Source organism: Takifugu flavidus, chromosome 9, assembly GCF_003711565.1.
Source record: "Takifugu flavidus isolate HTHZ2018 chromosome 9, ASM371156v2, whole genome shotgun sequence".
NCBI lineage: Eukaryota > Metazoa > Chordata > Actinopteri > Tetraodontiformes > Tetraodontidae > Takifugu > Takifugu flavidus.
In genome coordinates this window covers 4,974,517-4,991,401 of record NC_079528.1, presented here as the reverse complement: position 1 = coordinate 4,991,401, position 16,885 = coordinate 4,974,517, and the positions used below count along the sequence as shown (strand labels likewise).

At 40.2% G+C, this 16,885-nt stretch overlaps 1 protein-coding gene across 2 annotated transcripts in view; it reads left to right on the top strand.

Annotated features, from left to right (window-relative positions):
* The first annotated feature begins 344 nt into the window (after positions 1 to 344).
* The window catches only part of enox2 (ecto-NOX disulfide-thiol exchanger 2), a 100,501-nt gene continuing 83,960 nt past the window's right edge, over positions 345 to 16,885 (top strand). Inside the window, exons 1-3 of one of the 2 annotated variants that reach the window (XM_057043586.1) lie at positions 345 to 484; positions 8,889 to 8,972; positions 16,055 to 16,144. In XM_057043586.1, the coding sequence (XP_056899566.1) occupies positions 16,111 to 16,144 (34 nt within the window). In that variant the 5' untranslated portion in view covers positions 345 to 484; positions 8,889 to 8,972; positions 16,055 to 16,110. The remainder of the gene's footprint in view (positions 485 to 8,888; positions 8,973 to 16,054; positions 16,145 to 16,885) is intronic. The other variant, XM_057043585.1, reaches the window with a different exon arrangement.

The following is a 16,885-nucleotide window of genomic DNA, read 5'->3' as shown; positions in this document are numbered from 1 at the left end:
ACAAAGAAAACAGGGTCTCCAGGGTTGCTGGACCTTATTTCTAAGGTCAGTAGTTTCGACAGGAGTACACCTAGACAGAGTTGCACTGTACACGACATTAAGATTCCCCAATCAATGCAAGGCATCTTTAATGCATGTGTTTTGGGAGGAAACCAGTGTCGATTGAAAATCCACACAAACACAAGGGAAACGCTTGACATATGCATTAAACATTCTTTCTGCGTGTCAAACAGCAATTTATTCAAATATCAAAACGGGAGAAATCGACCAGACTTCGCGCTACTACTGCCGTTGTAAAAACGTCAACATAAGCACGTGTCGACCTCTCGCTTGCCGTACTTGGCTCCGCCATTGTTTGACAGTTCCCGTTGCTAATGACACGCTTTCCTGGTTACCCGCTTCAGAAGAAGCCCCCGTTTCCCGAGACTTTTGCGGGATCTTTCAGCAACCGGGCAAACATAAAAGATGATGGACGCTCTTTAAGGTAGGTTTGTGCGTGCACTCCGCTTTTCTGCCTTTGTTTTGTTAGCGCGGCTAACTTCTGACAGCGGTTGTTAGCATTAGCTTGTCCGCTGCGCGAAGTTTACGTTGAGGCTGAACCTGCTCGTTTTCAGGATGTGTTCTTCAGTTTTGTTTGAATTGCATGTTGCTTTTATGACTGCAATTGATGTTTCAGTGTTTGCTTTATGATGGTATTATTTTGTGCGTTCCCTCTGCAGCGATTTTGGATAAGGATGAGTTGTTGTCAGTTGTTTTCAAAGTTTGCTTTCGTTTAAATAGGGAAAATATATCACCTGGTTTTGATTATGTGTGGCCTTCTGTTTGTGTCTTTACTTAAAGCTTAATAATCCTTCTTTAATGAGGGCATGGAAGTTTATAGATCCCTTTGAAAATACAACGGATCATCATAATTTATTTCCCTAAAGGCTTACATTGAGGTACATTTCTATTTCTTATTTCTTAAAATAGATTTTCAGGATTACTCAGGCATTAACAGCAAGTTAATACCAATGATCTATTGGGTGTCATACAGGCTTGGAGCAATAACCTAAAGCATATATCCTAATATAATCCCAAACCTTGACTTCAAAAGTAAACCACGTCATCCTCCTTTTGAGTTAAAACGGAGGGTTCCATTTCTTCTGACCTATGAGTGTTATCAAATAATAAAACTAAATTCCAATCCCAGCAACGTAATAATTTATTCATGCTCTTCTCACAGTGTGTGAAATGGCTCGTGAGGAATAAAAGAAAAGTTTGAAAGCGTCCACTTTCTGCAGTCACACCATTGTTTTCAGAACGTGTGTGAACTGCAGGATCACTTTAACTGACTACCTGTCTGCTCCCACTTCCCTGGTCTTGAACCTGCCATAATCCGTCAATATTTTGGTTGGGTTCAGTGGGATGAATACTTAATGCATCTATATGAAAGGTAAAATTGATCTCTAGATTCAATGAATAAATTTAGGACCAGTCCAATCAAACTTTATCTTTCAATTAAAAATGTGCATTTCTTATGGAAATACCTTCATATGTGTGTAAATAATAATACGTATTATGGGTCATGTCAGCCCCACTGATCAATTCTTCACTAATGCTTTATTAACAGTCAGATCTGATGGTTGGCATTTTCAACTACACTTATCTTGAAATGAGCTTGAATTTGCTTCTGAAAGCTGAAATTTAAGATACATTTCATACATTTTGGGAGCTCCTAATGAAGTGGGGGATTTGTTTGTGGCCACGTGCAGCCATTGATCACTATGCTATTGTGGAATATTCCCTCTAATTTTGGTTTAGATTTGGTTTTGTGTGCTTATTGATTGCTGCTCTGTGCCGGGGCGAGTCGAGGTTGACGGTGTTTACGGCGTGCAAATGGGCAACAAGCCACATGAATTCTGATGTGTCTTCTCGCTCATGTTGGACGGCTGCGCGTTGATGCGTAATCTGAAGGGACACATTTTCACCTGAAAATCCAAATCAACAGCTATATTTCTGTGTTCGTGCAGCCCTGAAAAAGCATCACATCAGTAGTAAAAAGGGTCACATACATTTGCCATTTGAAGATTAAAAATCTGAAACTGAAGCCCCCCCCAGCATTTTCTCTATAAAATGTTTGGTGTCGGTGTTTCAGCTGCTTCTGCTTTGACCTGATCTATTTGAGAAATGGTGCATCACCTGCAGAACCAGGATCTAATTAGAGGTCAATATTTGTCATGTCAGCATGTTGTGGTTCATTACTCTGATTGATCAAGCATCCAATTCCGTGACCTTGGTCTGCATGAGACGTGCACCTGTGTGCTACCTGATCTGCTTCTGTGCTGATGGATTTTTAGCTTGACTTATTGAAGGTGGAGAGCAGAGACATGCAGACACCAGGGATCTGGGAACGGGGATATTTGCCCCCTACAAATGAGCAGGGGCTCTTTAGATTACAGCATCGCATTCAGTCAGCAGTTGGTGAAAGATCCCATTTATACCTTTCTTCAATCAGGCGTTCAGGGGTGTATATGGGACAGGTGTTTGCACATCTGCAATTCTGCACCCACCTCCTTCAAGTTACAGTTTGGCATTTATCTGACGATTTCGGTACGTTTGCATCATTTAACTGCTTGATTTGAGCTTTCGATTACGACGCCCTTTCATATCAACCGGTATGTTCATTTTGCATTCAGAAAATGCATCTATGTTGATTGTTGTACAGATGATTTAGTACAAAAATGGTCTTTAGACTACTCTGCTCAAGTTTAAGTGACTTTTCTGAATCTGGGCTTTGTTGAACTGAATTCATCTCACATTGACCTTCATAGAATTGCATATAATGAATGTATTTAACAGATTTATTTTGACGGACAGACCACATTAAAGTCAAAGCCAAGGAGCGTGAGATTAAATAAGTCACCACTTCCACCTGCAAGTTTGTGAAAACCAGTTCCTGCAACATGACGCCCACTTTCCACCATGTATGTCATCATTTTTCTGAGTTAAAAGATGGGCATTCAGGCTGCGTTTGTGCATCGAGCATATGTCATGTCCTTGATTACCATTTTATAGTTTTACCTCCAAACTTGTTTAAGAATATTAATGAGGCATACAGATGCAGACAGTGGAATATAACTTGAATAATGTATTTAGGTGGCAGAGCCTAAAGAGTTTCCATTGCAGACATCACCTAGGCTGCCGGCTGTGCTTTGTCCTAACTGTAATTGTTCGTTTTGTTTTCTAAATGAGTAAAAGGTGGATAATCCTTTACAAACCCACACTAGTATCCTCTGCTTTTTAGAAATAATCTACCCAATAATTATAGCGGAGCTTTTTAACTGGTTTAGGTTTAGCTTTCTACACATGCTAATAAATCAGTATTGTACATGTTTGATCAATATTGAATTGATTTTGAAATGTAATGAATCCACATTCAATTGAATTGACAGTACCCATGCCTGCAGGAAGTCCTGATGTGGTAATGTGACCGTTGGTTTCCCTCAATAACAGCCCCTAATTGTGTTTTTAAACGTACATTGATGGATGACACCATATTAAGCAAATCATTCATATTCTGTGACTCAAGGGAAGTTGGGACCTGTATTATTTTTGTGGTTCTGCATACTGAAGCAGCTATATTGGAACAGATTCTAGGATTTTGCCTTCAACACAGTTGATTTCTGGCTTCTTCTGTGTATTTCTACACTGGTATTAGAGTACACACCCAACTAAATGATGGATAAATATGTTTAATAATTTAGCTGCATTAGACAGAATTAAATATTGTACTGATTAGCTGTGTAACAATGATTTTCCCTCAAAAAAAGATTATTATCCAAGGATGTTTTTCCTCTGATGTCTTCAATGTTAAACTCCATTGTTATCTTCTGTTTTCTTCTGCTCCTGTTCAGTGCAATAACTGTTAAGGATAAATCTTTTACATGGGTTACCTTTTGCCTCCAAAAATACAGCAGCTCAGTGACAGTATGAGATCAAACATGTTACGTATTCATCCCTGGAGAGTTTAAAGATAGACTTACTTGTTCTAAATGCCCCCTGGGTTCTATTTAGGTCTACCTTCGAAGATGAATAAATTTTTCACTGTGACTTTGCAGCCCATCATAGACCTGCTAAACAGTGTGTTCTGAATTTTTAGATCGGCCTTGCTGCTGTAATACCCTGTGGTCAGTCATCGTGGCAGTCTGAATCAACATAATCATACATCGCCACATGATCTTCTGAAATCTCTTTTGACATTTCATACCTCGGTGAGTGTGAATGGCCCTGACGAGCAGGGAGATTGTACAGGATGAAGAGCCGCATTCATCGCATCCAAAGTTGACTTGGCTAATTCATGCATCAGTCGCCTCTGCAGGTGTTGATGGAGCTAAATCATCTGTGGTGACGAGCTGTCACGACTTGTAATACAAACACAAGTTGTCAAAACAGCATTTCACACTTGCATGCAGCGCAGCTTAATGGTATATTTCAGGATCTTGTATCAGGTCACAGCTATCTTTACCAAACACTGAATTTGTTCTTGTGATTGCCCTCAAATCTGAACACTGAAGCTTGAAATGACTGAACAACTTTGGTAGATTCTTTCAGGGATAAACCCCCCCCCCCCCCCCCCCCCCCCCATCCCTGCCAGTGTGGGTTTTGGTGAGAGATAGCTCTGGCTGGCTATCAAGATATTGGAAATGAGTCCTTCTCCTAAGCTAGGATTGAATTGTGACGGTGTGCCTGAAAAGCCAGACGTCTGGACTAAAGTGAGAAGGGATTTGACTAGTTTTCCTCTCCCGGTGGTCCCTTAAGTCCTGCTGGGGATAGATTGACTGATTAACTGGCTTTATAACATATATTTTCCATAAATTATGGCAAAGTACTGCCTACTGGTGGAAAGAAGAGGGGGAGCCAGTGAGATTTCACTTCTATACCAGCAACATTATGGTGACTATGTTTTGTAATTTTAAAGAAAACGCCAGTCTTCAGTTTTCACTTGCACGTATGATTTATTAAACCCCGCATCCTGTCTGCTGCTGGCTGGAACTAGGCTCCAGCCCTCTTCCTAAATGTCATTTGGCGATTACACAACGGATTAATGTCGTTTTCATGTTTATTTTTTTCCATCTCGGGTCAAACGACCGTGTCTAACGGCCTCAATTTACCTGGGACACGACGGACACTTGAAGTGAGATGAGGGGTGACATGGACAATTAAAGATTGAGATTTCAACCTAGATTTTTTGATCAATGTGCTCCTATTTAGAGCTGGCAGGCCAGAGAGAAGCTCTCTTTCCCCCACTAATAGACAGAGCAGCTCTTGGGCCAGACTGCCAATACTTTTAACACTCTATTGATTCTCATTATTTTTAATGGTTCTTTTGCTGATGTGAGGCTGATGTTGTGGAGGGTGAGAATGGGTATGGGCGTAGTCAAGGTTTTTATTAGTAGCTAAGTCCTTGGACGGGGTAATGACCTGTAAAGTGTCAGTTTTCTGTGTGTTGCCCTTTCCTATAAGTCCTGTAAAATAGTCTGTAAAATTGCCATCTGAGTGTTTCATCTCCATTAGTTGTGCTCCAGACCTCTAAATTGCTCCCCAACTCCCTCATATATTCAGCGGTTAAAATCCTGCACGTTAACAACATTTCTGACCAATCACACTAAACTGGCAGGAGGAAGACTACAATAATCACGTCAAAGAATTAACCTGCTAATTACACCGCCTCGTTTATACAATATAGATCTTATTATTAGTCGGCAGCCACTAATAATAAGCGTTAAATAATTGGCTCTTTGTTTCTTCAAATGGTGGAATTATGATTGATGTAGCCTTCTTGGTGCCACTAAATCACCCTAAAATACATTTTCAGCACCCAATGAGAAACAAATTCATACCTGGGGGGGGCAGTTTGATGTAAACACATTATTATCCCGGTTTGAAAGAAATCATTCAATCTGACTTCATTCTGTGAAGCTGAAGCACCGATGTTGGATGCAAAGGAGGAAAATGAAAAATGCATTTCAGTTTTGTTTTTGAAAGCTCCACATCTTTCTGGCTGCAGCAGTTATTGATGCCGACTGTCTTCACTCTCTCATGCTACAGTAAATAACAACAAATGCATTGGTCGATGCTGAGCTCTTTGGTTTTTATTCAGTCTGTGGTTGTGATCAGTCAGAAGCCAGGATTCAGATTCCTCCTGGATATGTGGGTGTTACTTTACCAATCTTGAGATTTTCATCTTCTTTCTTTCTTTTTTTTAGGCTGTATTTGCATTTAATGGGAAACAATGCAACGGCCATGAGAAGGCCATTTTGGAAAATTGCAGCAAATTCTTTTAGAGTGGTTGCAATTGAACCCCCCCCCCCCCCCCCATCAGACCCTTCCAACCTGTTACTTATTGTCAAGAGCCCTCTTTAGAGACTGTCCTGACTTTGACCTCACTAGATCATATGTGAAAATTATTTCTGTTTTTAAACTCTGCATTAAACTCGGCTTTGCAATACAAAGACTGTTGTTCATGCCTGATTTGATCTGTTGTTAATAAATCTGTGTACTGTATTACTGTATTAATAATCCTCCTCACTGTGTATTATCTCATTTCATGCTGTCCTGACTTTAGAAAGTGGACCTGAGTTGAATTGTTTAGTTGTATAAGTGGCAAATGCACTGAATATCTTTAGATTTAAATTTAATCTGATTTTCACACGCACCGGCGTATTTACATACAGACGAGGGACCTGTGGACAAGTGGACTCTTGATACTTGGCGGTGCACGGTAGAACAAGGTGAAAAGAGATCCTCCTGTGATTGGATTGCATCAGCAGGAAGTCACTTTTAGGCGAGATGAAAGCCGTGCTTTTATGTGCATCATGGTTTAAAAGGGTCGTTTTTGTTGTTCTTTTGCAATCAAAAGATTTGACACCGACGTGAGCAGAGCTGAGACGAGTTGACAACATTTATGCTATATTTGCATTCACCAAGTAGAAAAGAATGTGTTTTTTCGCCCCACTCAGAGTGGTTTACATTTAGTTGCACCCTTGATGACATCTCCAACATTGATGACATTTTACAGTTTAACAATTAGTTCTTTTTATTTTGTTTGGAATGTGTTTGCGTGATTTTTAACCTTTGACACAAATCTGGGGCACTCAGGTGGTTTACAATCATTCATTCACGCTTTGGTAAAGTTTTGTGGTTGAGTCCTTCCCCAACTCTAAATGGCCTTCACTTGCACGAGCGGTAAAAGAGCGCAGGCTCATGTGCCTTGTTGTTCCACAGGCTCAGGTGTTGCTTGGCTCTCCAGCTATTAATACTGTAATCTGCTGTCAGATTCAGCAGCAGATAACAGCAGGGGTATCTCATTAAATTGCCTCTTGCCCAAGAACTACCAACCAGAGATGGAGGCTGCATGCTAAGTATTTTCTGTAACTAGACTAGGCCGTGCGTAGACATTCTATGTGCAAATTTGACTATGCTGCCCATTAGAGATTGAATTTTCTTCTTCTTAACTGTGTATTAAAGTCATATGGACAATACGAACAATTTTAACGTTAAAGTTAACACAGTTGGTGTTGTGTTGTCTTGGAATACCAGTTAATAAACTAATAAACATTTTAGAGGATGGTGCTGTATTTGGTGGCTTACGCCATGCAGATTTTATTATGCTAATCTTTTTCTTCCCACATTTGTGTTTACTTGGAGGTCGTAACCTCCAATTTGTTGTCTGTTTTGAAGTTTATTGATATCTGATTCATTGAAGCACCACTTCAGACTGTGTTAAATGCGTCAGTATAGTAATTGTGTTGTTAATCCTCAATTCTGGTTTTAATTCCATACCAGCCGCTCCAGTCATCAAAAAATAAATTCTCTCACTTCTGTGGGAGCAGTTCAACAGAGTGACACATTAATTTTACTTTGTGACATGTCATTAGTATGTGAAATTGACTGTAAATAGAAATATTGGTGCCACCAAATTATGCCAGTGTGCCAATAACGTGAAATTGCAGCAATAGCTGCAGCAAGAAAATGGGGTTTTGAGCTGGAGGGGGTTTGGGTTTAAAAATCTCATTGCATAGTTTAATTGCATTATGGTTTTACTAAAAACCTGCAAGATTTATTTCATAATCATTTGGCAGAGCTTCGCAGAAGGCTTGTAAGTTAATTCCAGGCAGTTCACATTTGTTTCAGATTTTAGCTGAGTGTTCAAAGATGTGTCATTTGTACACAGTATTCACTGTTTGTGCACGATCATACAGAAAGAACAGTAAAAAACTCAAATTGCAAAGTGTGTAATCGCCAGTCGAGTTAAAATCCTTTGATCAACGCCTGATTTTGTTGGCCGCCCACATTCAGCAGCCTGACTATGGGATGATGGAGCATGCATTGTCAGAACATTACCAGCAGCAAGCTCCTCTGGGGAATCCAGGGAGAAGAAGGGAAGAAGGTCACGCTTTCTTTGTGTTCACCATGAGAATGTCACACTGTGTCACCTCCTCTTGATTATGGGCCACTGGGCGGTTGTGTAAATTACTGTTCTGGGTATAAATAGGATGACAGTCTGGCAGGGCCAGGTGGTCTAATCTGCCGGTTCACAGTCCTGCTCATTACAGCACCACGGCTTGGTGGATGTGGCTTAAGCTAGGAAAAAAATGGTTCCAAAGATGCTAAATTAATTTAAAAAAGCATATCTCTGATGAAAGGCATCAATACGTAATGCTCAAAATGACCCTTTTTATGCCTGTGTCTGTTTCCAAAAAAAAACAACCTTGTCTTGTTATTCTTTTTACACCCCCCCCCCCCCCCCCCCCCCCCCCGAAACTGTATTTAGTTAGAGTAGAAACTGGACTCAACTGGAGTTAATACCTCTTCCTCTTCTCTCCCAATCTGCCACCATCTGCAAACAGCTGGGCTGCTGAATATTCAGCCTAACAAGGTTTTCCCCCGGGTGACAGTTTGGGAGCGACAGCACGAAGCATTATTACCGCGTAGTAAGTACAAATTGATCACCACATCGCGCATTCTGCATTCTTCTAACTATACAGTTTTGTGAGGTCTGTTGAAGAATAAAATCGGCAAATCTGCGATGTGTTCAGCTCCCGATTTCTCAGTCTGGCATTTAGAGATGTTTTTCCTTTATATTTGGATTTTATAATGTATATGAACCAGTGCAACAACTACCACAGGTACTGGAGTGTGTGTGTGTGTGTGTGTGTGTGTGTGTCTGTTAAATTTTTTCTCTCAAAAGTCAGGTGAAAGAAGTACCAAACGGCTTTTTTCCCCATCAGTTGTTATGGAAACGTCTCTCTCTGCCGGTGGTGCCGCGTTTGGACCAGAGTAACAACAGACACAGACTGTACTCGCTAAAACTGATATGATGCATCCGGTCTGTCCTTCTGCTGTGGGTCTTTGGTCCACCCCAGTGTGTGTGAAGTCACCCTCGGTTGATGGGCAATAAAACAAAGGGCTGTTTTCCTGATGGTGGTGGGCTCATGAGTAGAGAAAATTAGTTGTTGTTACAACGACCTGTTTTCTCCAGCTCTTGTTTATTTGCTCATTGTTGTATTATCCAGATTAGAACATTACCAAGGCATTAAAGGAACTAGCCATTCAGTCAGACCTCCTGATCTTATGCCATTTGCCAGGTCTCCTAAAATAAATGTTAGGTCACTAAAAATGATGCTCGAAATCCTGAAAAATTGCCAGCATCGAGATGTGTTTTTAACATATTTGACCTCAGACTCTGCACTGCCTGTTTACATTAGCTGCTTTTCTATAATGATGGAGGCGGCCAGCTGCAGTTGCTTTTGATGTTTGTCTCCAGACTTTTATGACGCTTCTGTGTTTGCAGTTATTTCAAAGGTCAAGCGACATAAAAAGCTTGTTTGTGTGGTAAATATGTCTCATACTTGCTTAGCTGTGCTGCATTGTACTATTATTAATACAGATCATTTCAAATGCGTCATTCAGCGACATGTGTGTCAATATCTATTTTGAAGGTGCAGTCAACATTTTTAATTAAAAAAGTGTTTAGTGTATCACGCATTCCTACAATATCTATCTATATAACAAATGATGTTAGCTTTGTTAAACAGTAAGCCATATTCTTTATATTGCTGCACCAAAAGCTGAAACCAACAATTGCATCATTAGTTGAGAAAACCTCGTATGAAAGATTTTTCTTAAAATATGTAAAGGGAGCAGATGTTTTTCCTGCATTTGACCCACTAAAGTGAATCTTAACGAGTTATGCAATAGACAGCAGTGTCACAGTTGAGACATGATAGCCCGGTTGTTTTGACTGAATGTTCTAGTTGCATCGTTGTTGGCAAAAACAGCATCTAATCTCTCTGCATTGTTCTGGGGTAAAACTTTCCTTCATTTCCAACGCTTGACATTAATAGTTCAAGATGAGCCTGGATTCAAGTTGTAAGAGGTTTTATTTTAAACTGAATGTTGGGGTTAAGCATGTCAGGTAGAATGATTGAGTAAAGGAGGGATAAATTACTCCAGCAGTCTTTCTTAACTAATTATGAAAATATTAATAATATAAAATATTTGGTGTCTAAATGTCTTACTCTAACATAACTGGTTAAAATTGAGGATTTGGTAAATTGGTGGTGTGTCATTTTCTGTCAAATACTACATAACTTTTGATTTGATGATACCACACAAAGCTTGAACACAAAATCAGGTATTTAAATACTGTGATTTATGCAAAATGGGAAGTAAGACTTCTCATTTTGCAGAGCCAGTCATACATAATCAAATTTCAACCCATCACAACAATCCCTTCCACCTTGTCATGGTGCAGACAGCTCGTCCCTCCGTGTCAGTCTGCGAGGATCCTGTGTCACTCTTTGGCTCCGTGGTGTCAACAATCTGATCAGACATGTTCGGAATGCAGACACCAACTAATGAAGTGAACAACCCAAGGCACCTTAATCAGCCACGATAATAACACAGGGCAGTTTGGGGGCATTGGTATTCATTGGCTCCCGCGATTTATTATTTATGCTTGGCTTCAAGGTAGATTTAATGTTGAACGGAATGGCTAAAGCGCCGTTTAGATGAGGAACATTTATTAGCATAACGTTAGCCCCATACCGTTATTATTGGAAGACTTGTGCTTCTTTCTTCACTGACCTCACTCAACGCAAGATGCTAAACGATGCCACCGATGCAAACCGCACACCTCACCCATGTGCCCGGGTCAGTTTAGGTCACTTTATTATAAATAAGCTTGATTTGAATGCCAGCTTGGGAAAAGACGATTATAGAATGTTGAGCTTTCCGGAGCATCTCTAGGTGATACTGGACTGATAGGCTTGTATTTTGAGGGATGATCCTAGAGTTGAGCTCTCAATGCCTGGGAGCCACAGGGAGAGGATGATTTACTGAATCTTGTCGGTGTGGATGGATTCAAAGACAGCGCATGTCCAGAGATGTTAAACAACCCACACTGGCTCCTCGCCCACTCATAAATTAGGGAGTGAAAAGCCTCTCAAATCACAGCCATTAGCCAAAAGGTTGTTTCTTTCCCAGAACTAGCAGCGCAGCTGTCAAAGTTCTGTGGCTCAGAGATGGTTTTAGTTTACAACGGATTAAAGGGATAACGGCCCGAGTTTCTTTATTGCCCTTTTGCTACATACAGAGTGGTTATATGCCGGACTTGTAATTTTAAGGCAGGATCATAAAAACTTGTGTGTTATTTTACACTCACCCAACAGGGAAATACACTGTAGTCTCGTCGGCTCCAAATAATAGCTCAGAAAGTACATTTTAGACTAATCTGCATCCCTACAAACACCAAATTGAAAGCTGTCTGTGCTCACGTAGCATATTCTGAATAAACGATCACCACTCACTATTGGAGTGTAGCACTTCTGTCCCGTTCTGTACCAAAAACTCTGCATCTGTGTGTCAGAGCAGCAGAGTGTGCTGAGCAGACTGAGGTGTCTGTGGTGACTTTCTCACACCGGCTCTCCAGCAGCAATGAGTTTTAATAAAAAATGGCTTCTAGTGTGGAAAGAGAAGCAATCACAGTAACAGAGCTAGCTTCATCATGGACTACAGGCTGCACTGTATCAAGTATATCAGAGGCCCTGAATACATAAATATGTCAGCAGTGTTTGTGTACTCTGTCAAAAGAGAGAGGCTGTATATAACGTGCATTTATATTTGTACCAAAAAGACTGATTTATAAAATAATCTCAAGCAAAGCTTAGCTGTTGAAATGCTCATCACATGATGGCAAAAGGTTATGTGACTTTCTGTTATTGTAATATCTGACTGTAATTGAGTAAATTACTGCTATTAAATGGCAGCATCTGACTATAAGATTTAATTTCATTTCGTGTTTGGGAAATTACACATGTTGATGATGGAAAGGCTAAACTCAGGTTCAGTCAAGGTTCAGACAGAAACAGGTGCTCCCTGCTGGAAAACTGTGAACAAAGCTGCTTTTCCCAGCTGTCCTCAACTTAACCCCTTATCTGGTCCTTAACTGTCTTGTACTTGTAGAAAGTGAAACATCAAAACGTGTTACAAGAACCACTTATCAGTTGGAAGTCAACCCAGACAGCACTTGTCCTCAGTTTCCCTGTTTTTATCACTCTGCAGCAGGAAGTGCATGTAAGTGCTTTTTATACCTGTAGGCGACAGACGTCCTCGGGCATCATGTTTTCCACCTGTCTGTCCGTCTGTCCTTTTCTGCTATTTCATTATGTCTTATTTCCTTTTGTAATTGAAGTTGAGAAAGTTTCAGTATTTTGTTCAGGCCGCTGTTCTTTACAAGATTAATTGCGAAACGTTAACGTTCATTCTGATTAGTGTTTTGGATAAAACACTTAAGTTAATTTTAAGCAAGAAATCTAGTTTTGAATCATAAAGATGGCGTGTTTAATGACATCATAGGAGCAAGTGCTTCCCAGTGCCACGCCAATACTGGCCTGGCTTGACCTTCTTCGGATTCTAAATCATTACCTTTCCACATTTGAGCCTTTCTTCCAGTACTGGGATGAATCATTCCCAGTTGATAATGAAATAAGCCTAGTCCATTGTTTCACTGAAGACAAATCTGTCTGCCTGTCTGTCTGTCTGTCTGTCTGCTGATCACTTTTGGATCATAAATAAAATAATTACAACACAAAGGTTTATGACCATGCCTGTGAGAACTGTGAAGACAGTTTGGTTTCTCATTATTATCATTATGTTTTCACTTATTTATGACCAGTGCTTGTGAACACAGCCTGTTGTTTCTCCTGTGGAGGATCGTTTGACTGCCATCTCCATCACATTCCAGCAGCAGTTCATTAGAAAGCACACATTCGGCTACATATTTGTAATGATGCAGTCTGGGTTTAAGCAAAGATGAAAGAAATAAAACACATCACGTTTGCAATCTCTCTAAACAACATTCATTAAGTTTATATAGTAATGCAAAACCTAAAAATAAAGGACATGTTGCTAATTAGCATTTGACAGTCTTTCATACTCATTTATTATTTATCAGTTTTATTACCATCTAGACATTTGCCCTGTAAAACATTTCCCTGCTGAACGTGTGAATCCCCAAGTCATAATTATCTTTTAAATGTGTTAAAATAATAAGTGATATACATTTCTTCCATTGCAAACTCACTATTTTATCACTGCATCTTGCATCCTTTACTAATGAGATTTGTGGATTTCACAATGCTGCCGCAACCTTTAGTAAAATAATAGTCATCTGCATGTCATTAACTTTGTAAATGATAAGCCCCATCTGGTGGTAAAAATGTCCTTTGTGGCAACTGAAGCTGAATTACTGTTAGTTTAAAGTCTTGAAAGTACATCAAATATTGTGCTTCTTCTGGTTTGGGTAAAACTTGAGCTTAAAACACAGATGAGGGAGGAGAAGTTCGGCATGTCCCTATTTTATTTGCATAATCCAAGAGGCTGAATTAGGACGTCCTTTTCATCACCGTGTTAGGTGCTGTTGACATGGTTGTTTTTTTTTGTTTTTTTTATATACAAACGCCTCTAAAATGGAAAAGCCTCCGAGCCTTTTTTGTTTGGCCTGTCGGGGAGATGAGGTGCTCTGTCACGGAGATAAGCGAGCAGGCTGAGGGACAGCTACAGAAAAGAAAATGTACATGAGGGCTGCTAGTCAGGACCTGTGAACTTCCTATGATTAATCCACAACTGAAAATTGTTGCTCCGAGTGATTTGGTTTGTTCCTTTGCGGGCTACCCTTTCCCTGCTGCGCAGACAAAAGATGAATGGATCTATCCGGGGTATTATGGGGTATCTCCTTTCTTCATCACTATAGGGCCAGTTGACTCAGATAATCCTCTTCTCACTGAGGGGATTTTCTAATCCCTGCTAGAAGCATGGTGTCTTGGCTGGAGGCATTTGTCAAGATGACTAATGCACTGACCCGTGTGTAAAAATACATATAAAAACATGCATATTTGCACAAAGGAAACAACACTGTACAGATGATAAATGTCTGCAGGAGAGGATACAAGAAACCTCTAATGGAATTTAGAAACATTCCACCTGACAGTTGCCCATTTGCTGAATTGATTTAGCAGTTACACACGAGCAGCCATCAATAACAATCACGCATACGCTGAGGCAGAAGCACCTTGTTCTCTTTTAAGCATCGCTTGTACTTTCATTCTCAGGTTGTATTTCTGCTAATGGAAAAACAGTTTTCATTTTTAGGACGTTTGCGATGTCCGTGTGGACGTCTCTGTCTCAAGCCTGCCGTGCTCCTATTTAGGCTTGCATTTCCGTCTGCATGCGGCTTCAGACGTCGGTTTTCAAAATGTTCGTCTCTGCTGCATAATCATCGTTAGTGTTTGCATTTCTGCAAATTAGCAGCTCCAGCCTTTCCCTCTGCAGATTTCAGATCATAGATGTGTGGACAAAGAAATATGTTGGCCAGTCTAAATGATGTGGGGCTCCCTCAAGATTGGTGAATGCCATTTGAAGGGACCTTTTTTCTCCTATTCCTCTCAGATTAAAATATCTCCCATTATTCTTTAGGTTAATGCTACTTTGATAGTAAAAAAGTAACTTAATTTTCAGTCCTCGCTGTGGAATTTTGTTTTTCATTTGTTCGTGCCATTATTGGCAAATGGTTTTTCCTCATGTGTTAAGTTCCAGTTTTGCTGTGCCTTTTACACCAAGGTCAAAATGTACATTAATATAGATTTATTTTGGACGGGGACGTCAAACAACAAAGCCCTTTAACATTAAAATGAGGAGATATTTCAAATAAAAACAATATCAACTTCACCTAAACAGGTCAGGATAAGTGGCAGAGGAAGGATGGATGAACAGACTGATGGCAGTTAATGTTTATCATGATCATGTGTTTTTTAATGCTGTTCATCATGCTGGAAAACCCATTGTGTCAGCTGTTGAAATATATACTTGTGCTGCAAAAGCAGCAAATTCCATTTAACCAGGTCCCACAATGAAGATAAATCAGGGAGATGGAGGATAAATATGAAATGCTTCATCTACAGTACAATGCATGCTTTTCTCAGGCATCTTGGTGGCTGCTCCTAGCAAAGAGGAAGTAGGCTGGGGGATATGTATGACCTTCTCAGTGGCCCGAGACTGTATTGGCTGGGCATGACTGATGCAGATTATCATACTCGGAGAAAGCCAATTACTGTGGTCATCATGGCACCCTCTGGGTCCCCCTCAGTCGAATGTGATACATTGTAGAGTCCTCTGTGCATGCTTTTGGCAGCATTTTGTATTTCCTCTATGCCAATCCCTCCAGTATAAGTGTTAATAGTATCGTCAATGGGATCCTCATGTGCCTCTGAGTCTTTTCTGCTTCCAATCAGCTTCTGCTTCACAAATGTAGGGAGACCATGGCTTTTAGAAAAGAAGATGAACTCCATTCTTCTGTCCTCTTTCTCTATTCATGACGCTGCTAATTACGACTCGGTCCATGAAGAGCTGTAAAATACAAAAACAGCAAGTTTTAGATTTTTCTTTGCTGCCTATTGATGAGAAAAACACAATCAATACATGGTGATCCAGTTGTTCGTTTTGTTTTTCAAACCAGATCTGTTCCAAGCCCAGAGAGGCTGAGGCCACAGATGATGACAAAGAGACCTTAGAATGCACAAAGACATCAAAGTGAGCAGAGTTCCAGGTAAGTTTTTGATTCAAAGATGGTAAAATCTTTTCCTCTTGAACTTCACAGAGATCGCATCATCTTTATTGTAACACTTTGCTCATTTTCCCTTTTCTACCAGCTTAGTTTTTTCTAATCTGTGAAACCTTTGTGTTCTAAAATATTTGCAAGGGATGCTCATTTAAATGAAGAGGCATGACACTTGAATTTAGAATGTGTTTAAAACTGTGTGCACCTCTTGAATTTCCCAATTTAAACCTCAAGAAAGAAAACTTCAGTCTATGAGCTATCTCACATGCATTGCGTAAGTGTAGTGGGTGAGGATCCCAGTACATTGTGTGACAATGGAAATTGAACAGAGCAAGAAACTGACAGATTGTTTAAGAGAAAGGGAATGGAAGGCACAGTTCTTGGTGGGCTTGAGCCAATAAGTGTGTCCTCTCCCATTACTCTCACTCTGTGCAATATGCAGGTCAGTCAGGTGGTAATGAATGCATAGCCTGATGCTTGGCTGTTCTCACTCCTCTTCCATGTCTGCTCTGCTCCCCCTTTCTCTGTCTTCTCTGCTTTACACCGCAGTGTTTTCTAAATCTACAGTATGAGAGCCTTTGTGGATGTCATCATTTTGTTTCTGTGGTGCAACATTTTGCCATGTTTTTGTCCTCCTTCCGTCATTGAACCTTCAATTTGAGATGATGGACCCTGATTTTGTCAAGTTCATTTGAACAAATCTGAAAGGCTCTTCTTATTACATCATTT